This window comes from Myotis myotis, unplaced genomic scaffold (assembly GCF_014108235.1).
Source record: "Myotis myotis isolate mMyoMyo1 unplaced genomic scaffold, mMyoMyo1.p scaffold_m19_p_9, whole genome shotgun sequence".
In the NCBI taxonomy this organism is placed as follows: Eukaryota; Metazoa; Chordata; class Mammalia; order Chiroptera; family Vespertilionidae; genus Myotis; species Myotis myotis.
Window position 1 is genome coordinate 65,893,915 of NW_023416401.1, and position 25,462 is coordinate 65,919,376.

At 40.5% G+C, this 25,462-nt stretch overlaps 1 protein-coding gene and 1 pseudogene across 3 annotated transcripts; one reads left to right on the forward strand and one right to left on the reverse strand.

Annotated features, from left to right (window-relative positions):
- Positions 1-2,264: 2,264 nt before the first annotated feature.
- On the forward strand, positions 2,265-25,177 carry CRLS1 (cardiolipin synthase 1). 3 transcript variants are annotated; one of them, XR_004969993.1, is made up of 8 exons: positions 2,307-2,767; positions 5,680-5,817; positions 9,825-9,954; positions 18,416-18,501; positions 19,376-19,444; positions 21,217-21,308; positions 22,623-22,850; positions 24,255-25,177. XR_004969993.1 is itself a non-coding variant. In XM_036322480.1 (7 exons), exons 2-7 carry the CDS (start codon positions 5,707-5,709, stop codon positions 24,340-24,342), a joined length of 576 nt encoding a protein of 191 aa, XP_036178373.1. In that variant the 5' UTR covers positions 2,265-2,353; positions 5,680-5,706; the 3' UTR covers positions 24,343-25,177. The 3 variants fall into 3 exon arrangements, 2 of the variants coding, with proteins under 2 accessions (XP_036178373.1, XP_036178372.1); XM_036322480.1 differs by lacking the exon at positions 22,623-22,850 and having other exon boundaries at positions 2,265-2,353; XM_036322479.1 differs by lacking the exon at positions 22,623-22,850 and having other exon boundaries at positions 2,314-2,767.
- Positions 11,521-11,799, reverse strand: LOC118663113 (annotated as a pseudogene).
- Positions 25,178-25,462: the final 285 nt, after the last annotated feature.

The window sequence follows — 25,462 nt, forward strand, 5'->3', positions numbered from 1 at the left end:
AATCTGATGTCCTAAGGGCTTCATGATAAAGGAACGGAGTGGATGGACAGAAAGGAGAAAGGGTCCTGTTAAAGAAACGGAGTTTATGTGCAATTTCGTTGTCTCAATCCATTGAGATTTTATTTCCCAGCAATTGCCATCAGTTTGGCTCAAACTCCTAAAAGTTCTCTATGGATTTAGATGTTTCTTAGGTTGACAAGGAGAAAAGCAAAATGTAATTTGATAGCATATATCCTAGCACCTCATGTATATATGGGAAGGACCCAAGGACATCAAGTAATTTACCCAAATGGGAGAAGCCATCATCTTAAATACTACTTTTTTCTAAAGACAAAAGATGTTGGAGGTAGAGAGTCAGTTATGAGTTTACCAGGAAAAGCACTGTAAGCAAGAGTAAGATTGTTATATACAATTAAGTCCATGCCTTCTCTACTGATAATGAAGGCAGTCCTGGCATAGTGAGGGAAACATGCTTAAAAATGGGTATTTCCCTTATAAAAGCAAATATCCTTTCAGAAAGAGTAACTTCTACTTGGTCTTCAGAGCTTCTCCCATGTCTGCTGTTTCTTAAAAGGACCCAGCCTAGAATTATAGCCCAAAGAGGCACATTTTGGGGAGGCAAACAGCTCCCCACCAGCAGCAAAAAAACATTCCATTTCCCTCAGAACTGAATATGAAAACAATTCTGCAACATTGCAATATTATTGAATATTAACATCAATAAGTATAATGTATGACATAAATACTATCTTAATCATTAATGTATAATATGAACCAGTTAATTAACAACTGGTTATTATTTTGGATATTTCTGTAATAAGTAAGTGTCCTAAGCTCTCTAAGTCTAGGTTTCCTTAGCTGTAAAAATGTGTGGATGAAAAGGGGCCACATGCTAACCTGATTAGTTCAGGGAAGGCCTTCGGTCTGAAATGAAAGCATTTTTTTTTTAATTCCTCACCTGAGGATATTTTTCCATTGATTATTTTTTTTAGAGAGAGGGAAAGACAGAGAGAAATAGCGATGTGAGAGAAATACATTGATAGGTTGCCTCCTGCACAGGCCCTGACCAGGGCCTGGGCTGGGGAGGAGGAGCCTGCAACTGAGGTACGTGCCCTTGATGGGAATCGAACCCGGGACCCTTTGATCCACAGGCCGACCCTCTATCCACTGAGCCAAACTGGCTAGGGCTGAAATTAAAACTTAAAATTAAAAAGCAGTTTATGGTGGGTTGTCATATTCTAGGCCAGTATCTTCTGACAAAGGTCAATCTTTACCTTAACTGAGCCTATTGTCTTTTTGCATCTATAACATATCTTTGGAATGTCAAAGTAATTTTCCTTTTTCCGGACCCCTCAAAGCACAGGCACCACTCTGCGGAGACCACAAATCCCCTCCGTGTTACTGAGTTCATTGCTGACTGTTAACTATAGTATAGTTACTATACTGCACCCACCTCAGTACCAGTAAAAGAAGTATGGATCTATCATTTAACTTTTTATCCAATCCCCTCCCACACTTTGCTTTCTCCTGCCTCCCTAATCTAACACCAATGGATTTCATGTAACCCACTTATGTCTTCTCTTTTGATTGTAGTTTATAAAACAAGGTGTAAAACTGCCATTTTCCATAGCATTATCTCAATCCGTTGAGATTCTGCTTCCCTGCAATTGTCAGCAGTTTGGGCTCGAGTAAATTCTTTACAGGTTTGAATGTTCCTTACGTTAATAAATGTAAAGTTAATAATGAACCCTACCTTAGAGTTTTTAGGAGCATCAAATGGGATAATGCACTTTCTACACACACACACATATGTATACACACACCTCTTGGTTATAATGAACACCCTTTTCAGGTAAACAGTAATTATTATTGACATTTTCTAAAACCTGCATTTTTGGCATATGCAACGCTCAAAAGAGGAAGAAGAGCTATAAGTTAGCACCGATTACTTCTTCTGGACCACTTTATCCATCTTTAAACCTGAAAGAGCCGAGAACGCCGCGCACACCTGCAGGGGATCCTGCAGGCCACGGGTTTGGGAGAATCTCAGGCTGCGGCCTGAGACGGCTGCGTCCTCTCCCGCCACGTGGACCACGCGGTCACCCCTCCCGACGTGTTCCCCTCCTCCCTCCCCACGGCCTTCGGTCCCGCTCGGAGCCCAGGGACACGCACGGCGCACGGCGCGCCACCCGAAGGCGCACGAGCTCAGCGGCACGCGCCTCCCGCCGCCGCCGCCGGGGGCGCAGGGAAGCTCAGCGGCGACAGTGTCGCAAAAGTGTCGCGAAGGCGCCCTTCCGCCCTTGGCGGCTGCAAGCCACCTGTATAAGAGGAGTGCGCTGGGGTTTGAAAACAAGTATGGAAGTGTCCGAGGTCTCGGGAGGTTGTGGGCGCTCGGTGGGGAAGCGGCTCGTCGGTGCCCCGGGCTGCTAAGCTCCCGCTGCCTGCCTTCCCGCAGCGCGGCCGCAGGGCCATGCTGGCTTCGTGCGTGGCGCGGGGCCCGTGGGGTGCCCTGCGCTGGGCCACATGGGCGTGCGGGGCGCGACCGGGCAAGGGGCGCGCCCTCGGGGCCCTGCTGCCGCCCGCACCCATCTGCCTGGGCTGCCTGGCGGAGCGCTGTTGGCTGCGCCCGGCCGCGCTCGGCCTGGGGCTGCCTGGGGCCGGCCCGCGGGGCCACTGCTCAGGCGCGGGGAAGGCGACCCCGGAGCCCCCAGCCGGAGAGGGCGCCGCCGCGGAGGCCCCGGGCGGCCCAGCGAGTGCCGCCAGCCTGGTACGTACCGAGGGGAAGGGGCCACCCTGGGTCGGGGTCGCCGGCCCTGCGGGCCTCGGACCTGGATGCGAATAACGTGCTTTGACCTGTGCGGGTCGGGCGCTTCTGTTTCAGAACTTTTCAGCCGCTTCCTGGGGAGAAGTGACGGGCAGGTTATCCGGGTCGGATGGACGTGAGAGGTCCCGACCGTGACCCACTTCCGTCTCGGTGGTCTCGGCCCAGAGATCAGGAGTTTAAAAAGATTCCCGGGTGATTCTAATGCGCAGCCAAGGTTGAGAACCACTGGGTTACTAGTAAGTTAGAATTCCCCCCTCCACCCCTTCCATCCGCACGGGTTGCTGGACCGGCCTCGGTGTTGCATTGGTAAAAATAGCCTTCGCTGGCCTAATGAAAGTCTATTTTTAATTTAATGAAGGAAGGGAATCCCCAGTGTTTAGGGAAAGTCCGCGGGAATCATCCGAAAGAGAGACAGGCCGTTCCGTCTGCTTGTGCAGGTTTGGTTCACTGTGACTTGACCTTTGGCGGTCTTCCCTGTGTAAGATGAAGGGTGGGTAACTTAAATCGCAGTTGAAAGATTTCTAAAGCGATTCAATCACAAAAGATGATTAAAGTTCTCTCGAGGTGCCGGAGGGAGATGTTTTGTCTACTTACCTAATGAAATCCTGCCCGAGTAGAAGACACCAGAGCATGGATGTGGGGAGAGCTTTTGATGTCATGTTAGCAAGACTCATGCAATTATTACATCTTCAATTGTTAGGTGTGCAGCGGGCCCCTGTGCTGCCGGCATAAGCTGTGCAGCATGGGTTGAGGTGGCCGCATCCTGCAGGGGTCTCGCCTCCGCGTGCTGGATGCTCGGAGGTGGCCATATGCTGGCTGCAGCCCTTCCCAGAACGGCAGTCGTCGTCGGTCGAGTATGCCGCGGGTTTTGGGTTGGGGAAGATTAGATTGCCCCTCTTGATTTTAATGTAGAAATGTCCAGATGTCATGGTGATAGATTAACGAGGCCATTTGGACCGACATCGTTGATGTGGCTTTAAAAAGAAACCCTTTTCTCTGCCTTCAACCTGGTTTATTAACTCACCCAATGAAACGACCTGGCTGTTTTGCAACTTCGTCTTTAGTTTTGCCCCCACGAATATCTGAGATTAATTCTGGGCCTCTTTATTCTGACCGTTTGCTTTGCTACTCATTTTTCTCAATCAGAAAGTATCACCCCCCCCCCCCCCCCCCCCCCGCCCCTTCTGTGAGTTGTAACATTGAATCGGTATTTGACTTGTTTTGTACCACAGTATGGTCAACAGACTTACTTTTTTTTTTTTTTTAATATATTTTATTGATTTTTTTAGAGAGAGGAGGGGAGAGGGATAGAGAGTTAGAAACATCGATGAGAGAGAAACATCGATCAGCTGCCTCCTGCACACTTCCCACTGGGGATGTGCCCGCAACTAAGGTACATGCCCTTGACCGGAATGGAACCTGGGACCCTTGAGTCCGCAGGCCAACGCTCCATCCACGGAGCCAAACCGGCTCTAAGGCCTTTTTTCTTTCTCTGGACTCTGAAACATGCTGACCATTGAACTTGAGCTGGGAATATACCCCAAGAATGTTTTCCTTTAATGATATAATGTGGTCTGTTTTCAAGAAAAGGTCCTTGGGTAGAGGTTTGTATTGTTTCTCTTTTGGCGATGGTTTCCTGGAGAACCTGAAGTTTTTCTGTAGCTTTCAGAGACAGTGTTCTGCCACCTGATCCTAATAACTAATAACCCCATTATCTTGCCTTGCTGAGGTTTTGTTTAAAAACAGAAACTTAGTATCTTTAGGGAACTCTTGTTCTTACTGGATGGTCCATGGAATCTTTAAAAGATGTCTTTAGAACTGGAATTGATCACTTCAAAAAAAATCAAGATTAAGGTTCAGACAAGTTGATTACTAATTAAGAAAGAGGTTAACTAGGGTTAGTCTTGTGAGATAGTCACATGGGCTAGAATTGGCAGCCTTGACTCACTGGGGTAAAAATCCAGGCTTTAGGGAGAGACATTTTCTTGGTATTATTTCTGTACCCCATTGTACAGGGTGTCTTAGCACCACTGGGCTGAGGCTTTTAAAATTCGAATATTGTTTGGCAAGGAAGGAATGTTCTTCAGAGGAGCTGCTAAGAAGCCCTTTGTTAGTGCCAACTTCAAACAGCTTGGCTTGAAATGAATTTTCAAGGAATCATAAGGCTCCCACAGGGGAGCTGTGAAAGCTCTTAGTTTCTAGTTGGGGATCTTAACATTTCCGTGGCTATTTTGAACAGTTTTTCAAATTTCTCTTTATTTCCTAAGAATTTCAATTCCTATTCCTAGTTCCATTTTCTTTTGGCAGTTCTCCAACTTAGTAGTGAAGTTCTGTAATTCAATGTTTTTCCCCCCTCTTCATTCCGATTAACCGACACTATGTATCATTTAGTATTCTTTTGATGGGTATGTGTAGAGGAGCGAGGGAGATTATTTGCAATAAATATTTTTAAGCCAGAATGTCTGGAGTTGATAATTTGTTCTTTTTTCCTAGACTGTCTACTTGAAGTATAAGAGCTTCTTGAAGTTTGACTTTTAAAAGCAGTGGTGAGGTCATATATTAAAGGCTTGACATATATGGTAGATAATACATGTTTGTTCCTTCTCTCTTTAGGAAGAAACCTATGTGTAGTAGACACTTTAGTCTACCTTTGGGTACATGGCACATCTTCATCTTCTGTATTCTTGACAGTTTTAGAATGATGTCTGTAGAAACAGAAAGGATTTAAAAACTCAATTTAAAATACTAAATTTAAAGTGTATGTAGCTCTCACCCTTAAGCTTATCAAGTGTATTTTTCTCATGTATATATTAATTTAAAGTATAAATTTAAATTTTGTTGTCTTTTTGTTCCAGTATGAAAACCCATGGACAATACCAAATATGTTGTCAATGACGAGAATTGGCTTGGCTCCAGTTTTGGGCTATTTGATCATTGAAGAAGATTTTAATGTGGCACTAGGAGTGTTTGCTTTAGCTGGGCTAACTGATTTGGTAAGTTAGACAGTCATTTCCTCTGTTTTGCTCCCCTCCCGCATCCCAGGGTCTCCACGGCATGGAAACAGCACAGCCTTAGTCTGCTTTTTCTTGGAAGGAAATCCTCAGGATGCATTTCACCTGGCACTTTATTTAAGGCCTTGTCTTTAGCATCTGTGTGGAACTCTATTCTTTATACTGTCTAAGGAAGATAGTGGAGGTTGTATGAAGGCATAGGAGAGGGACTTTTTTACTCCTGCTTTTTATTTATTTTTAAAAAAATATGTTTTTATTGATTTTTAGAGTGAGAGGGAGGGAGAGGGATAGAAAGGTAAAAACATCCATGATTGGCTACCTCCTGCATGCCCATCTTTGAGGTTCGTAGAAACAAAATTTCACCTGCCCAGTAGCTCTGGTGAACAATATGGTATTGGCTGAAGATTTTTCAGGATAAACAAAGGAGGGCATTTGCGTTGTTACATGGCATTTCCAAATATGCATCAAATATAGTTGCAAAATGGCTGCCACTTCTGTTTTTCAGAGTTTAGGTCCTGTTTGTCATAACTTCTCCCCATTCTCACAATCTCTCTTTTATTCCTGCTTTTATCTCTGAAGTCTGTGAAGGCATCCACTCATTATTAGTATGGTCTCCAAGTCTGTCCGAGGTTGTTTATACTGATAATGGAATTTTGTTTTTTCATAACAGACAAGATCTTTTTCAGCTACTTGAGTTGATCTTTTTTTGATGGTAGGTTTTTTTTGTTTTTTTTTTTAGCTGCCACATGAGATTGTAATATTCACTGAATAGGAGGGGCCTCATTTACATTTTTCTAAGTATAAAAGACATTGTATGTGGAAACCTGAGTTAACTGGCACCATATTTCACATTTATTCCATGGAGGTTTTGATGCCTCTAGAATGGCTGCTGGGCAGATGGCTGGACTCATGGGGTGTTTAAGCAGGGGAATGACAAGGCCTGACTTATGTTGTGTGTGGGAAATGGATTATAAGAAGGTGGAAGCAGAGAGGCTGGTTAGGAGGCTTACAGTAATCTAGGGGGGTTGGGAGTTTGGACTAGGGTGGGAGTTTGGAATGGGGGAGAAATGAATGGGTTTGAGATATTTTGAAGATAGAGTTGACACATTGAATTGAATGTGTGAGGTGAGAAAAAGGAGTTAAATATGGCTTTTTAACAAGCAGGTATATTGAGGTTAACATTTTCTGTGATTAACAACACTTAGAGTAGGGTAGGGTTTGTGGAAAAATACCAAGAACTATTATGCCTTTTCAAATAGAGTTATCATTTGGGTAGTTGAATGTAGTTAGTGTGGAGATGGAGGAAGTCGGTGATTAGAGATAGATTTGGGAGTTATCTGCATATGGATGGCCTGGGAAAGTCATCGAAGCTGTGATGGGATCAGAGAAATGAGCAATTAAGTACAGCAATGGAAAGGGAATGAGTAAATGACACCGAAAAGGAATAGCTGGCAAGAAGGAAAATATTAGGCAATAGGGCGTGTCACAGAAGTTAGGTGAGGAAAGTGCTTCAATTTGTGTTGTGGTCAAGGAAGCTAAAAATATAGACTTTATTGGTGACCTTTATGAGCACCCTCTGTAGAGAGGGGACAATCAGAGTGGGCTGGTGGTCAAATGTAGGGTGATAATGACAATAGACATCACTTTGAGGAAGTTTTGCTTTATAGGGAAATAAAGAAATAGAGTCAAGGAAGGGCAGTTTTAAAGATTTTATACACACACACACATACATACTGGAGAAATTTTTCTTCTTAATAAACTAATTAGGTAGGAAGGGAGAGATTGAGGATGCAAGGAAGGAGAATGGCAACTCACAGAAGGTAAGACGGCCTGGGATCAGGTCTCAGGGAAGGTAAAGAGAATGAATGGATGCCGGTAAGTGGTGGATTTGGAGGTGGGAATATGAAGGAGTGCTGAGAGTCTGTTTCTATTTTTCATGGACAATGTAGATATGGTAATGAGCTAGAGTGAGAGGCTTTAGGAAGTATGGAGTTAGTTTGAGGTGAGAGCAGACAGTGTGAAAAGAGAAGGTAAGCAGATTTAGGGTTGCCAGGCAGTATTGAGTGCCCACGGGAGATTTGTGGTCATAAATTTGAAGAGAGATCAGTCAGGCCGACGCCCTATCCACTGAGCCAAACCGGCCAGGGCTATGTGCTTTTCTTGGTCAGTGTTCAGCTGCTTGGGTGCAGGCCTGGCTGGAGCACATGGATAGTTGTGTTTAAGCAGGATTGAGGGAAAGTGGAGTAGGAGTTACAGGTGCTTGCAGAGCAGTGATGATGTTGATGACCTTGAACCTAATGTGGGTAGAGTAACAGTGAGGATAAGAGGTGATGATGGTGAAAAGCTGGGAGGTTAATGTCCCTGAGATCAGAAACTAAACTAAAAGCTGAATCTTCCAAGTTCTAGGCACTTCCTGTTAGCCAGTTTTACACCTAGTCTACCTCAGAAGAAAATAGATTCTTTCAGTTGTGGTAGTAATATCTAATAACTACTTTTTGGGGGGATTTACTAAATGTTGATTACTGAAGACAACCAAGCCTTTGAGGTAGGTAATACTGTCTCTGTTTTCCAGATGAGGAAACTGAGGCTTAGAGGGGCCAAATAATTTGCCCGAGGTCACACAGTAAGTGGGAGAGCCAGAACTTGAATCACTTATGTTCTGTTGCAAACAGCAAGTTCTTTTCTTTCTTTCTTTTTTTTTTTTTTAATATTTTTAAATATATTTCTGTTGATTTTAGAGAGGAAGGGAGAGGGAGAGAGAGTTAGAAACATCAATGATGAGAGAGAATCATTTATCGGCTGCCTCCTGCACACCCTACACTGGGGATCGAGCCTGTAACCCAGGCATGTGCTCTGGCCAAATATTGATCCGTGACCTTCTAGTTCATAGGTCGACGCTCAGCCATGCTGGCTGCCAAACAGCAAGTTATTAACCATTGTCCTGTGCTACTGCTGTCTCCTCTAACTCATTGGAATATTTGAGATATGGAGGACTTATTTATCCTATAAAGATGTACCATGTTAAATTACATCTAAATTAATTTGATTTTTTCCCCTTGGAAATAGAACTAGAAAATTCAAATATTTTTGAAGCTTAAAGTTAAATAAAGTGAGTAAAAGCCAGGTAGGGATTTGGAAAACCAGAAAATATCTGCCTTGCTTAATGAGGATAGGCAATACTTGGTTCAGTCTATTTTGTGACCCCAGAGTGGGCCTGGAGATGTGGATTTTTGTGGTAAGACTTTGAATATTTAAATATTGGCAACTAATTTATATTTTTGAAAGCTCTGGCAGGTCATACAAAGCCAGCCTGTAAGCCCCATTTGGCCCACTGGCAAGCAGGTATGACCTCTGCTTTAAAATATAACTTATTTGCAAGAATATTAAATAAGTAATTTTTGTATCAAAAATTTTAAGTAGGCCAGGCATAGAGGATTGAGCTTTTTATTCAACTATAGGTCATGCAAATGCAGCCAGATGTGGAATTAACAGTGGCACTAAATTTTAAAAAAATTGAAAATAATAACTTAAAACTGAGGGAGTTGGATGGTAGAAGAGTAGGTAGGAATGAGTCTCACAGTTTAAGGGAAGTCCTTGCAAGTAAAAGCAGCTTCAGCCCAATGCTCAAGAGAGGGGCCTCCTAGTCCATGCCCTGTCACACATGCTTTCTGTGAGTTTTGGGGAGATTTCTACATCTCTAAATTTATGTCTGAGTTCATCCCACAGAGGGGCATGGTGGAAACATTGAGAAATACCAGAAGGCCTTGAGAAAGAAAAGTACTGTAAGCAAGTGAAATTATTTTCAGACCAGTTTGTAATTTAAAAGCTAAACATATACCAGTGAAAGAATGAGAAGGTTTGGGGATAAGAAACAGAAGAGATTTTACTTACATTTTATGAAAGTATAGTTGTTATCCTGGTATCTCTTCAAGATAACTACTCTGTGCCTATTATGACATTTATTTAAAAACAACAACTTCTATTTTCAGTTGGATGGATTTATTGCTCGAAACTGGGCCAGTCAAAAATCAGCTTTGGGAAGTGCTCTTGATCCACTTGCTGATAAAATACTTATCAGTATCTTATATGTTAGCTTGACCTATGCAGATCTTATTCCAGGTAAGAACACCGTCATGCGCACTTTTTATAGCATAGGGAAGAAGGACATTCATCAGCTTAGGATTTCTCTTGATAGACAATTTTTGTCCCCAAAATATCTTCTTTAAATTTTAAACTGTTTCCTTAATTCTAAACTATTGAACTGTTTGGTTTGTCAAATTACTTGTTTTACTTTAGAATTTATGTCCTTATTATAGTAGTACAATTCATTTAGTAAGATTGCTTAAAGTTAAAATTGAGCAAATATTTCATAGTGCCAATTCCCATTACTCTAGAATGTTTTGAAACCATGTTATATATTCTTAGCGCCTAGCTTTTTGAAAACAATTTGAAGTTTTCCTTAGTACAATTTAATCATAATAAATGAGAGGTCTGAAACCCTGAAGATGTCTAAAATGTCACCTTGTTTTTACTTAGATGCTATTGTGCAGTTTCAGATCATGCATGTTTGTACAGTACGTTATCTGAATGCGCTTTCTCACACAACATTTTGATCTTTTGCCTTGTGTTTTGCCTGTGCGTTTCTGGTTGTTCATTTTCACTTTACCTGCATTTCTTAGTTTTTCTCCCTTGGTTCAGTTTAAACTATTTCCAAGAGTTTGGAATAGAATCTGAGAATAAAGAAGCTGCCACATGGTCCTTCAATAAATAGCATGTATTGTTAACATTTGAGAGGAAGAAGTTTCAGACTGGTATAGAATCCTCTATCTTCTAGACATTGTTTTTCTCCTCTACCTTAAGGCTTTTAAATCCCCATACCAAATTAAAAAATGAATTGGACTAGTGGTTATATTTATGTGCTTCTTTGAAAGTCAGAATTGTGTTAGTATATGATTGGTGGTGTTGAAGGGGCAGGAGTAGTCTCAAATAAATACAAATATTTTGTAGGGAAAAAGAGCTAAGGAGCATTCTGTTGACATTTTTAAAAATTGAAATGATCTTGTGTACTTTTGTGCTTCCCATTTTTCAAAGTTATTTTTTAATATTTTGTTTTATTTACAAAAGTTAGCCAGGTATTTCCCTATTAAACTTAGCATTGTTTCCGGGTTTTGTTGCTCTGAGCTTTACCTAAATAATTGGTGTAGGTTGGTGGTCGGCAAACTGCGGCTCGTGAGCCACATGTGGCTCTTTGGCCCCTTGATTGCGGCTCTTCCACAAAATACCAACTTCTGCGCATGGGCCACGGAGTTTCAATCTCACTGTACATGCGTGCCCGCACGTGGTATTTTGTGGAAGAGCTAAACTCAAGGGGCCAAAGAGCCGCAGTTTGCCGACTACTGGTGTAGGTTGTTTTCCAAACTGAGACTTTGCTTCACTATCATTCTGGAAATTTCCATGATCTCCCTTGTGTATTAAGTCAGTTTTTCCAGGCTCCTGTGGGTGGCTTCCTTGTAAAGGTCCTTCTGTTGATGGAGGGCCCCATTTCCTATGTAAAGATGCAGTGTGGCAGCCACATTTTCAGAGCTCTAAAATGTCTTTATTCTAAGACATAAAAAATGTCATCTAAAAGACATCTGAAATGTTGTTATTCTATTCTTCCTACTTGATTGAGGAATTGTGGAGCTCCTACTGGTCTTTCAGTTCTCAAAGTCTTCTGATGGCAGACTTGACTGTGATGGCAGAAGTGGTGTTATAGGTCCAGGCACCATCAGCTACTGTTTTCATGCAGAAACTGCAGTCCAGATCCCCAAGCTTGTCTCTCTTCATCTGGGTTTTGCCACAGGAGGAGCAAGTCTATTTGGCATGCTGGCTGATCTCAGTTTTCTTCACCACTTTCCTGAGGGAGGCGTCATAATGGGTTCCATACTGACCAGCGATTCCTACCTTCTTGGTGCATTTAGCCATGTTGTTGCAAACCAAAGTCAAAACCCAGAGAGCTGGCTCAGTTTTGAAGACACTATTCTATAGACTTCCAGATTCCATCTTGCTGTTGACAGTCTCATGGCATTCTGATACTTTTCCCTTACATGTGTTTATGTTTTATATTGAAAAGCTTTTAAGTGTCCTTTTTACATTTTCCCAGTTGATGTTTTAAAAAAAGATACCGTTCTTAAAAATTAAGTTTATTTCTCTGGATACCGAATTATCCCAGGACGTTTTGTTGAAAAGTCTGTACTTTCTCCAGGTTCACTTCAATGACCATATGTACATGGGTTCATTTCTGGGTTGCTTAGATTTTTCCCCATTGATTTGTCTGTCTTTGTACCAGTACTATTCTTAATTATTATTACTTTGCTAAATGTCTTGATATCTGGTAGAGCAAGTCCTTCTACTTTTGGTATTCTTATCCCTTTCCGTTTGTGAATTTTAGAATCAGTTTTTCAAGTTCCTCCCAGAAAATCCTGATGGGATTTTAATTGGAATTGCATTAAATTTATAGATTTGGAAGAATTGGCATCTTTACAACTTGAGTCTTCCAGTCCACATATATGATATATCTGCTCTATTTGGGGCTTTTGAAAATGTCAAAATGTTAGTTTTCTCTAGAGCAGTCATAATTTTTTATTAGATTTATTTCTAGGTACTTGATAGTTCTTGATGCTTTTATAATTGGTAGCTTTTTATATTTCATTTTGTAATAACTTTGTTAATAGATGAAAGTTAGTTCTATTTCTAATGTTGATTTTTGTGTCTGGTAACACTTGTTAAACTCTTATTCTAATGATTAAAATGTAAATGAAGTCTTGGGTTTTCTGTATCCTCAATTATGTATTGTCTATAATTAATGACAGTATATGTTTTCTTTTCCAGTTCTTTTGCCTTTTCTTTTACTTGCCTTACTCCACTGCTCAGTACAGTGTTGAATAGGAGTGGTATCTGTGTCTTAGTCCCAATCTCAAAGGAAAGCTTTCAACACTTCACTATTAAATATGACATTTCCTGTAGGGTTTTGTAGATACCCTTTTTCAGGTTAAGGGGTTTGCTCAGAGTTTCTATTGCAATCGAATGTTAAATTTTATCATGTTTTTCTCGTGTATTATAGCAATCATATTTTTTCCCTTTAAGCTGTTTATGTGTGGTGGAATTGCATTCTTGATTTTCTGATGTTACACCATTCTGAAATTTCTAACTTTGTTGTTATATATTATGAAGATATTGCTGGATTTGGTTTGCTGGTATTTGTTGATGGTATTTTGTTGATGATTTCATATAGATCCATGAGATTGGCTTAGAATTCTTTTCTCCAGATAGCCTTGTTAGGTATTCGCATCAAGTTATACCAATCTCATAAAACGAGTTGGGGAGTCTGGTTTTTTTCTCTCCCCATTCTTGGGAGATGTTTGTGTAAGATCGCAATTATTCTTTCCTTGAGTTTTCATTGCTTTTCTTTTTCTAAATTATTTAGACTGGTTCAGTCCCAGTATGCAAATGAGGGAGGCAAAAATTATAAGGAAGGAGGTAAACGCCGAGTGCGTCCATTTGGCAGTTGTTATTCCGGATGTTTATTGCTTGGCCTTCAGCTGAAGTTTAGCAACAGGTTTAGCAATTTACTAGCAGCTCTGAGAACTGAAAGATATGTATAGTCCTCACTTCCTTACTAGCCTCCTAACTCTGTTTTAAGTGAATCAGTGTTTATTGTTTTACTATTTTTCATTATAATCACCATGTTGTATATCATTATGTCTTAGTCATCTTAAAACTGAAAGTTTGTCCCATTGCCACCCTCTTCCTATTTCTCCCATCCTGCAGTCTCTGGAAACTACTTTATTACTGTGTCTGAATTCAGTATTTTTTAAGATTCCACATATAAGTGGTGCCATGTAGTATTTGTCTTTTTCTGTCTGATTAACTTTTTTCTTGAAGGATATTTTTGCTGAGTATACAGTTCTGTGTTGGTAGTTATTTTCTCTGAGCACACTTAATTTTAGAGAGTAAGGGTAAGGAAGAGAGAGATAGGAACATCAGTGATGAGAGAGAATCATTGATCGGCTGCCTCCTGCATGCCTCCCCTTGTCCCCCAGTTGGAGACTGAGCCCACAATCTGGGTACATGCCCTGACCAGGAATTGAACAGTGACCTCCTGGTTCATAGTTTGATGCTCAACCACTGAGCCACACCAGCCAGGCAATCCATGTCTTTTTTAAGGAAATCTTTTTACTTTGAATGCTTTTAAGATTTCTTCTTTGTCTTTGGTTTTCCACAGTTTCACAATAATATTTGTGAATATGAGTTTCTTTTTTATTTATCTTGTTCAAGACTTGTTGGGCTTTGTAATCTGTGGATTGACATTGTTAATCAGTTCTGGAAAATTCTTAGCCTTAATCTTCAGATATTGCTATTGCCTATTTTTCTCTTCTCTTGGGAACGTAGTGTACGTATGTAGACCTTTTCACAGTATCTTCTAGTTGTCTTAGCCTCTTTTCTGTATGTTACCTTATTTTATTTTTCTGGGCTCCATTTTGGGTGCTTACTAATGTCCTTGCTCATTCAGTTCCCCAGTTCTCTCTTTAGCTGTGCCAAGTTTATTTAATTATTTTATTGTGTTTTCCAGTTATAGAATTTCTATTTTATTCTTCAAACTTACTAAATTGTCTTTCATAGTTTTCAGTTCTCAGCTGAAATCTTTGTTTTTATATCCCTTTGAAAACAATAAATTCAGTTATCTAATAGACTCTTATAATCCTAAAATTTTGCCCAGCTGATGTGGCTCAAGGATTGATTGTTGACCAATACACCAAGAGGTTGCCAGTTTGATTGCTGGTCAGGGCACATGCCGGAGTTGTGGTTTCAATCCCCAGTAGGGGGCCTGCAGGAGGCAACCAATCAATGTTGATGTTTCTCTCCCATCAATATTTTTCTCTCTCTCCCCCTCTTCCATCCTTTCTCTCTAAAATCAATAAAAACATATTTAATTAAAATTCCTATCTTTTGAGGGCGGGTTTCTTTCATTTGTTGTTTCTGTTGATTCTTACTCATGGTATCTTGTGAGTTTGGTTATTTTGACTGTTTAGTCATTATATTAATGTTTGAAAAATAATTTGGAGGAATATTTTTATGTTTAGGATGATGGCATTATTCTCTAAGGAAGATTTTTTTGTTTAGTCCTGCTAGGTGCTTAGGCATGCTAAGAGGCTAGGACCCCCTAGATCAGGGGTGAGGAACATCCAGTCCGCAAGCTGTATAAGGCCCGTGAAATCATTTGTTCTGGCCCTGCCAAGGCACTAGGGGTGAGTTAATTAAATGTTTGAGCAAGTAAGTATAGCAGGCTAATTTTTAAAAAATATATTTTATTGATTTTTTTTACAGAGAGGAATGGAGAGGGATAGAGAGTTAGAAACATTGATGGGAGAGAAACATTGATTAGCTGCCTACTGCACACACCCTACTGGGGATGTGCCCGCAACCAAAGTACATGTCATTGACCGGACTCTAACCTGGAGCCCCTCAGTCCGCAGGCCAACGCTCTATCCACTGAGCCAAACCAGTTAGGGCAGCAGGCTAATTTTTAAGTTGATGATTTTGTATGGCCCAAGAATGTTGTTATAAATATCCAAATGGCCCTTGGCAGGAAAAAGGTTCCCACCCCTGTCCTATATTGTCCGATGGTGAGACATTTAGTACTGTCTCCTCTCCCAGTACTGAGGGATAGTCCTTCAGCCCCCAGCTCAGAGCTCTGAGGTGGTTTATCAAACCCCAGCCTCGAGGGTTTGACTGCTGGCCCCCCAGACCATCTGAGACTACCAACAATTCTTTTCAACTTTGTGTCTTGTGTCCTAGGAGTAGGGACAGTGGCTTTGAGTATCTAGACCAGGGGTGGGCAAACTTTTTGACTCGAGGGCCACAATGGGTTCTTCAACTGGACCGGAGGGCCGGAACAAAAGCATGGATGGAGTGTTTGTGTGAACTAATATAAATTCAAAGTAAACATCATTACATAAAAGGGTATAGTCTTTTAGTTTTATTAATTTCAAACGGGCCACGGGCCGTAGTTTGCCCACGGCTGATCTAGACCTATCTGTCTGTCTGTCTGTCTGTTTGTTTTATTTTATTTATTTTATTTTTTTGAGTTCTCACTCTAACAGGCATTATCTGACACTTTCTTAGCATCTTGTAAGCAGCTTTCAGAATTTTTTGTTGTTGTTGTTGTTCTTTAGTTGTATTAGTAGGAGGATATTAGTCAGATATTAATGGAAGCTGAGTCCCAGGATCTTTTCATTGTCCTTGTAGTTCTGAAATTTTACAGTGGTATATGCTCTAGATCAGCGGTTCTCAACCTGTGGATAGCGACCCCTTTGGGGGTCAAACGACCCTTTCACAGGGGTCGCCTAAGACCATTGGAAAACACATATATAATTAACTATTGTTTTGTGATTAATCACTATGCTTTAATTATGTTCAATTTGTAACAATGAAAATACATCCTGCATATCAGATATCTACATTACGATTCATAACAGTAGCAAAATTACAGTTATGAAGTAGCAACGAAAATAATTTTATGGTTGGGGGTCACCACAACATGAGGAACTGTATTAAAAGGTCTTGGCATTAGGAAGGTTGAGAACCACTGCTCTAGATCCTACTCAAATTTGGTGTGAGTCTTTCATTGTGCTGGGTTTTAAGGAGTCCCCTTCAGTCTGAAAACTCCAATTCTGAAAATTGTTTATGTCTTTGATAATTTTCTATCCTATGTTTTCTTGGTTCTCTTCTTTCTGATATTCTTAATAATATGTAAGAAATATTTAAAGCAGTGCTTAATAAATTACAATTTTGGTGGTTAATAGAACTGGGACCTGAGTCTGTCTATATATATATATATAATTTTCCTTTATTGAATAAGATATTACAAATGTGTCCTTATCCCCCCAATGTCCCCTCATCCCCCCAATCCTGCCCTCACCCTCACCCCCTGTTGTCCACATCCATCACTTATGCTTAAATGCATGCATACAAGTCCTTTGGTTGATCTTCCCCCCTCACCTACCCTCCCCTGCTTGGACCTGAGTCTTTGTAGTGTATCTCCTCTCCTGCTGAAATCTCTTATTTAGGATTAAGGCATACTCCTTTTTCCCCCATGGTGATGAAATACATTACCAGGCACTTATTCTTGTTTGATGTTATGTTTAGGAGATTTATTATATGTAATTTGCCTGAGTTTGCTGCATTTTAAAATCTGGTTGCTGTTAGGTGGTGCTAGCTAATTATTGCTATGAAAAGGTTGTTGTACAGTCACAAAAATGTACCTAAAAATCATGGCAGTTGGCTTTTGTTACTTGGTTCATATAACTGTATCATCTGTGTATTTCAAATGCCATGAGTTCCATGGAGAACCACTTTCTCTTTGGAGAAATCTAGTCATCCAGGACTAGGCCAAGGATCAACACTTACATCATAGCTGTGACCAGCAGAGATTTAAAATTTAAATCTGTAATTCTTTAGTCAGATTTTTCTCAAGTTGCAAAATCAACAGAATGTCAAAGCTAGAAAGGACCATAAGTATAGCCTCAAAAGTAATTCACAAAAGAGCTGTTTGAAAGTATTACGGAAAGGGGGATATACAGGGATTCTTTATTTTAGTAATTGGAACATTTTGAACTGTGTTTTAGCCTCAGGATTTTTTCTCCTTAAAAAAAAAATAATTTTCCCCTTATGAAATTGATACATGTTGATGGTTAAGACTTCTTGCAGCACTGAAGGATATAAAGTGAAACAAGTCCTCTGCCCTCCCATTCTCACTCCACAGGGAGTAGTAGGGGCTCCTTGGCATCCATCTAAAATATCCATCTGCAGGCTCTGCCTCTGGGGTCATGCTGTAGAATCTAAGGAATAATGAGAAAGTATTGACAAGTTGAATTCATGTTTAGTTAGAATTCACTGAATGAAAGGGGCAGGAGAAAAAATAGCAATTGTTGGGGTAGGAACCGGCCCAGACAAGAATGAGAACATTTTGTTTCTTCACAAGTGGTACATATAGCAAATTTTATTGTTTTTAAAGTTGCCTAGAATGCAGAAGCAAGCAGTCAAAGGGCCTGAGACCCCAATATGATTCGAACCCTGACATCCTTTCCAACCTCTTTACTATTTTATCCCATGTACTTATAGTGAGCGTGGTGATCTTTCCCCCCAAACTTGCAAAGCTGAGAATTAACAGAAGTGGTTAGAGCTGAGTAAAGCTGACACTGATAACTAACTGCAGCTTAAAACATGTGCAAGAAAAACAAAACAGAAGGAGGCCTAGAAGGTCAACATTCTGAAAGGCAAACTTAGACTTTGAAAGCCGTAGTTTCTTTTCACTTTGTTTTGAGTGCATGTAAAAGAAGATAAAAATAAGTGGTTCACTTTAAGGATCCTAAACTTTCAATAGATATTTATAAAAAAATGAAAATTTTTACTTATGAAAAACACCCGTTTATGGTAAGGCTTATCAGAAACACCAGTTTATGGTAAGGCTTCACTGTATGTGTAATATCTTAGTCATTTTAAAAATCCCAACCAAAATTATTTTATTTTTGATTTTCAGTTCCACTTACTTATATGATAATTTCAAGAGATATAATGTTGATTGTTGCTGTTTTTTATGTCAGATATCGAACTCTTCCAGAACCGGTGAGTTTATTTCAAAGAAAATGTTCTTTTATTATTACTTAGCACTTAAGGGGGAAAAAAGAATCACTCTGTTGTATACCGAGTTTCACTTTGTGGGGATAATTTATGGCAGTTATTTTTTAGAAATCTATTTGCTAAGAATTTTTCAAAAAACACACATTCACTGTCATCTTGCTTTGGTAGTTTTCAGTGAACACAATAGTCAATTTAAAACAGACATGCTTTTGTTTTAAGTCCAAATCCTTTCAGTTGATAGCACATAACTAAACTGCAGCTTAAAACCCAGACCAGCTCCCCCCATCCAAGCTCTATTAGGAGTGTTTGCATAACGAAGCCCTTTTCGCTATCTAATTGAGCCCCTACTATGGCTTGTCTAGAACTGATTTTTAAAATCACAGCTGTATGGGCATGGGGTGGTTAATTTGTATATTTGTTTACTGGTTTTACAAATATTTGAGCACATAAGCATAGCATAATGACCTCATCTTTTGGCTCCCAACTCAGTGAACATAGCAGTATTTTATTTATTTTGTGTTTTTAATCTATAAAAGAGAATAGTAATAGGGAAGTTTATTGAATTTTTTAGTAGAAAGAGATAGACCGATTTTATGATAGTTATCTTGTTAGTTTTTTAGGAATTGACAAATCTATGGGTTTTTAAAATCTATTTTCAGTAACCCATGTATAATTTATAAAGAACGGAGATAATGCTTATTTAGGAAAATAGAAAGTGCAGATAAAGGGCTTATTGTAGCATAGAGCCAGGCCTGTGGTAAGCATTGAGTAACTGTTAACCTACGTATAATAACAACATGTTTATTTGAAATTGAATGCTAAATTGAGTAAATTTTTTATCTTTTTTGTCCTCTGCCAGCGAACACTTTCTAAGTATTTCAATCCTTGCTATGCTACTGCTAGGTTAAAACCAACCTTCATCAGCAAGGTAAGAGACACACAGCGTCCCTTTAAGCTTATTACACTGAATATAAACCTCAGTCTGGAGCAGCTGAAAATGAGACAAACTTAAATGCATTGGCTGTAGTGGATAGAGAGTGGGGTCATTAACCCAATATTTTTGTTCTCAAAGCTTTTGTAATTTTTAGTATATGTGCTGTGTTTTGTGGTGGTGGTCTGAGAATATAAGATGGGGTAATAGGGCCACCATTTAGGGAAAGTAGACACAAAGAGGTTATGAAGGTTCCTTTCTGGTTTCACCACCCACCTCCCTTTGGTGAAAACAACTTATAATAAGGTTGTTTCCTTTTCAAGTTCGATTGTTACATGCAAAGGGATAGGAGAAAGTTTATTCACAATTTAATAAACAACTGCTTTTCTAAGTCTCCATCCCGTTTTCCTGAGCCACTTCAGGGTTATAGCTGTGTGCCGATCTTTGCACACAGAGAGGACACTGTTAATGGCTCCCAAGGCACATGTATTTTTCTGTTGGCCTTGATAAGTTTCCTCTGCTCATTCTTGTGTCCCATCCTTTGTAGTGGCAGTTTATTAGGCTGGCAGTGCCTGTCATCTTTGGAACAGAGGGGTGATGACTTTTACTTATTTATTATTTTTAAATTTATTTAATAAATATTTTTATTGAATTTTAGAGTGAGAGGATGGGAGAGGGAGAGAGAGAGAGAGAGAAAGATTGATGTTAGAGTAAAACATCTATTGGCTGCCTCCCACATGCCCCCTACTGGGGATCAATCTGAAACCAGGGCATGTGCCCTGACTGAGAATCAAACCAGCAGCCTTTGCTTGCACAAGACGACCCCTAACCAACTGAGCCACACCAGCCGGGGGCTGATTACTTTCAAACCAGAAATTCCCTGGGTGGAACTTTATCTATATATGTGGGTTTTTATTTTATGTTTTAAATTCAGGTGACTTATATTTGTGTCACAGTAATTTGATACAGATAGGAAGTGGCTTAAAGAAGTGGACGGACAAATACCTCAAATCCTCGGTCTTGCAAGAAGTTCTCCAGGCAGTTTTTATTATTTATTTTTAAAACAAATTGGAATTCTTATAATTTGGCTGCAGAATGGATGATAGAACATAGGTGCTTCTTAAGGCACACCACCCGCTGATTCACTGTCACCCACTCTTCCCCAGGCACTTTTCAGGATGAGTAGAGGGAGTCTTCAGTGTATTTCTGGTTCTGTTTCTGTTTCTTCCTTTGTCCTCCATGTTGTCTTTTAGGGTAGGGGATCCTCATTTACTCCAGAGAGCCTCTCATGGAGATGAGTGCATTTCAGTGTTCTAACCTCATGAGTTTGATAGGCAGGCAAGCGATAGCACTGAATGAAGTGCTGGGAAATCTGGGTTCTAGGTTAAGATATGTAACCTGCTGTGATTAATGGCAAGTCACTTTACTAATTGCATTACCTTTTCATCTGTAAAATTATTTCCGTAGTCACAGGGCTGTTTTAATGACTGAAATAAAAGGCAAAGAACTTTGCAACATTTTGAATTGCTATGGAAATGCAAGATAGTGGTATTTTCTGACAGTTGCCCTTCTCTTTGCTGTGAAGAGCAGCTGTGCAGACAAATGGGCCAGTTGGTGAAATTCACGCCTTTGTGTGAATGCCAGCTTCTTTGGCAGGAATATTAGAACATTAAACATGTTGAGGGTATGTTGTGTTTCTCTGTCTTGTAAGCTTGAAACAGGATCTGGTTGGCACTGTTCATGCATGACTTTTTTTTTTTTTTTTTTAGGTAAACACAGCAGTCCAGTTAATCTTGGTAGCAGCTTCTTTGGGAGCTCCGGTTTTCAATTATGCTCACGGCTTTTATCTTCCAATACTCTGGTAAGCTAAATTTAGTATTACCCTGTGAGAATGTCAACAAAATGGTTTATTGTGGTAGTCCTAGAATTACTTTGTTCTTATAGTATTGATTGAGCACCAACCAGGTAAAGCTATGGGTTGTGTTTTATGGTTGATATTCTTAAGAAGCTTACTATCAAATACGGGGTGTAGAAGTTATATTTGAGGAGTTTTCATGCAAGTTAAAGGGGATGAGAGGTACAGATGATACGTTGGGATTTCAGAGGAAGGAAGCCATTTCCAGGTGGGAAGAAGAGGGACAGTTTGAGGGATGAAGTGGCATTTGAACCATGAGGTCTGGGTGGATTTTATATAGGGAGAGACTGAGGGGAGGCCATTTTGGTGAAGGACAGACCCTGTGCAAAGTCGAGTGTAGGAGAGTGGGCAGGGAAGTGTGTCCAGCCTAGTGAAAGGGCTGTTGTGGAGGGAAACTTGGAGAAAGGGTTTTGAATTTTATTTTATTGTGCTTATTATAGCCTTTAACTATGTCAAATTCAAACTCTCAGAGTTTGGATGTGTCACACTGATATTGAAGCAATGCATCTTAGTATACTTTTTTTTTTTTTAATATATTTTATTGATTTTTTACAGAGAGGAAGGGAGAGAGATAGAGAGTTAGAAACATCGATGAGAGAGAAACATCGATCAGCTGCCTCCTGCACATCTCCTACTGGGGATATGCCCGCAACCCAGGTACATGCCCTTGACCGGAATCGAATCTGGGACCTTTCAGTCCGCAGGCCGACGCTCTATCCACTGAGCCAAACCGGTTTCGGCATCTTAGTATACTTTTAACGCTATAATTAAAACCTCCTTGCTTGATGCAGTCTGAGTCAGAAAATGGTTGGTTAATCAGTCAGTTAAGCTAAAGAAGCTTTAGAAATTATGCACACACTAAATCTTTTCTAAAATACTAGAGGCCCGATGCACAAAATTGGTGTGGGGGAGGGGGGAGGAGTGTCCCTCAGCCCATCCTGCACCCTCTCCAATCTGGGACCCCTTGGGGGATGTCCGACTTCCGGTTTAGGCCCGACCCCTGTGGGGATCGGACATCCCTCTCACAATCTGGGACTGCTGGATCCTAACTGCTCGCCTACCTGCCTGCCTGATTGCCCCTAACCGCTTTTGCCTGCCAGCCTGATCGCCCCCTAACTGCTTCCCTGCTGGCCTGATTGACGCCTAACTGCTCCCCCCCCAGCCTGATCACCCCCAACTGCCCTCCCCTGCCAGCCTGATCGCCCCCAACTGCCTTCGCCTGCCGACCTGATCTTGCCCGCAACTGCCTTTCCCCCGCAGGCCTGGTCCCCCCAACTGCCCTCCCCTGCCGGCCCGATCTCCCCCAACTGACCTCCCCTGCTAGCCTATTGGCCCCAAACTGCCCTCCCTGCCAGCCTGATCGCCCACAACTGCCCTCCCCCGCCGGCCATCGTGTGACAACGTGAGGGTGGCGATCTTGTGGCGGCCATCTTGTGATGATGTCACGCAAGGGCGTGACGCCACCTAGGCTTTTATTATATAGGATATGTAAGTGTACAATGATTCTTATTCATTCTACATCTTCTGAATAAGACCAACACCTTTTCTTTGAATACATCTCTGATTTTCATGTTCTGCTTATTTTAAAGTGATGTAAGACTTTAAGACATTTACAAAGCAATCTGAATATAAACTTTCTAGATTTTGTAACATTTTCTCTAGTATTTTAATAGCCACATTACCTGTTTACTTTATAGTATTTTTTTAAAAATATATTTTATTGATTTTTTACAGAGAGAAAGGGAGAGGGATAGAGAATGAGAAACATCGATGAGAGAGAAACATCGATCAGCTGCCTCCTGCACACTCCCCACTGGGGATGCGCCCGCAACCAAGGTACATGCCCTTGACCGGAATCAAACCTGGGACCCTTGAGTCCGCAGGCCGATGCTCTATCCGCTGAGCCAAACCAGTCAGAGCTACTTTATAGTATTTTTTAGCAACTTGGCTGGTTATCAAGTCTTTCCAAAGCATCCACTTAGTTCTCAGAAACAGCAGCTTTTCCTACATGTATTTTTCATTGGTATGTGTGAATTTAGAATATTTAACTGGCATGAACAGCTTTGGGATCAAATAAAAATAGTCTGGAGGGTCCTACACCTCACCTGGTGGAGCAGAAGTGCACGATGCACTAAGAAGTACCCTGTTGGCTGTGAGCATTCAGCAAGCCATGAGCACCACTGATCTAACTTCCAGGAGAAAGTCGGGTCAGTCTGGCAGTTCGCTTAAGGAAGAATCAGAAAAGAAAACTGAAATTTATTTTAAATGACTCAGATTTCAAGAAATAGAGTCTAAGACTCTCAGCAGCATGGAGTAGTAGAAAGGGCACATGGCTCCAGAGTTGAAGCCAGGCCAGGCTATGGTGTGGTTCCGTGGTCCTGACCAACTTCTCTGTTGTGAAAATAATATCTATATATATAAAAAGCCCAATATGCAAAGTGTCCCCTCAGGAGTTCGACCGACCAGTACTTTGATCACTTGCTATGACGTGTGCTGACCACCAGGGGCGGAACGAAGGGAGGCCTCAGCCGGCAGCTGGGGAAGGGAGGCCCCGGCTGGCAGCCAGCAGCTGCTAGGGACCCTCCCCATGCACGATTTCGAGCACTGGTCCTCTAGTGAGAATATAAGACACCTAGAGTGATGTCTGGGTAAAAATGACAATTGCTGGGATTATCATTATGTTCTTGGGCTCAGGAACTAGATTTGTTTGACGTTACTAATTCGAATGAGGTCTTAAAGAAAAGCAGTGTATTTAAATTTTTGTAGTTAAAAATAATTTTGTACCACACAGCCTTTTTTACTTTTTAAATAATTTTAAGGTATTTTTTTTTTATCACTCTCATAGTTACTGATCTTTACTTGACAACTAAATTTTCTTTTTTTCCATTAAAGGTGTTTTACAGCTTTCACCACAGTTGCATCAGCTTACAGTTATTATCGTTACGGTCGGAAAACTGTTCAGGTGATAAATGGCAGATGAAGGTCATCCGCCATCATTAGCAAGGAAGCAATATACATCATTGGCAGCAGGGCCAGTGGAAATGTACAGGAGTCTCCCTACTTTGAAAAAGGACTTGTCAGATCAAACCATGTCATCAGTATTTAATGTGCATTGAAAATAAGCTTGATCATGGGCATATGCAGAATTTCCAATGTATTTTTAAATACAAATAAAACTATCATTTAGAATTTTTTACCTTAGGTTTCTTGATTAACTTATAAGGAATCAATTCCAATTATTGTCAGTCATTTTTTAATATTTTTTTTAAAAAGTAGTGTCCAGAGCATGGAAACTGGAGAATTGCCACTTCTCTTTAATAGAACTTAGATTGCTCTCAATGCATTGGGGAATTTCCTAGGTTTATATGTAGCCTACGCAAGGCTATACAACTTTAAGTTTAATTTGATCAGTATGTATATTAACAGTTAATGTGGTTAATAGTTGATCATTTAGGCTAATGACAATAAAGGTACCTTAGTTGTAGATGAAGTAAACTTGTAAAGAGATTATAAAGATCAAAATAGAAGGTATTGAAGTTCATATTCAGTAGTCTTCCAACCTCTCAGGTGCCTAATAGTTTATCAGGATAACAAGTAACAGAAGTAGTTGGAATAATAAAACATATCCATGAGCCTACACCCTCCAGGAGGCGGTGAATTATAGCATGCCTTCCCACTGTATTTCTAACATGGCAGTGTTTGTATGATACTGGAATCTGTACTCATATGTATATAATATAAAACTGTATTTTTTAAAGTTTGGGGAATATTCTTTTGTTAAGATGTTAAAAGAATAAAAAAGCTGGAAAACAGTATACCTTCATCTTGTGTTGTTTGTATAGCATATTATAGTTCTTGGTTGTGTAAGTTTTCTGATTCATAACGTTCATTCTGATACATCACTTGCACTTGCATTGAAAAAATAATTGGTTTGGGACCATCTGACTTAAAAGCCCTTATTCTCACTACACCGGCATGTTTAGGAGAATGGGAGACAAGGGTCAGTGCTGTGCTTCCTCTTATCAGTGGAGGCCTGTTGCTGCATGTTGTTCCAGGTTCTAATTTCAAGTGTAATGTGGAATTATTTAGATAATGTGGTT

Coding starts and splice junctions, on each gene's coding strand:
- CRLS1 (XM_036322479.1), top strand. CDS start 2,471: ATGCTGGCTTCGTGCGTGGCGCGGGGCCCGTGGGGTGCCCTGCGCTGG. Junction 5,818..9,824: donor TAGCTGGGCTAACTGATTTG/GTAAGTTAGACA, acceptor TTCTATTTTCAG/TTGGATGGATTTATTGCTCG. Junction 19,445..21,216: donor AACCAACCTTCATCAGCAAG/GTAAGAGACACA, acceptor TTTTTTTTTTAG/GTAAACACAGCAGTCCAGTT.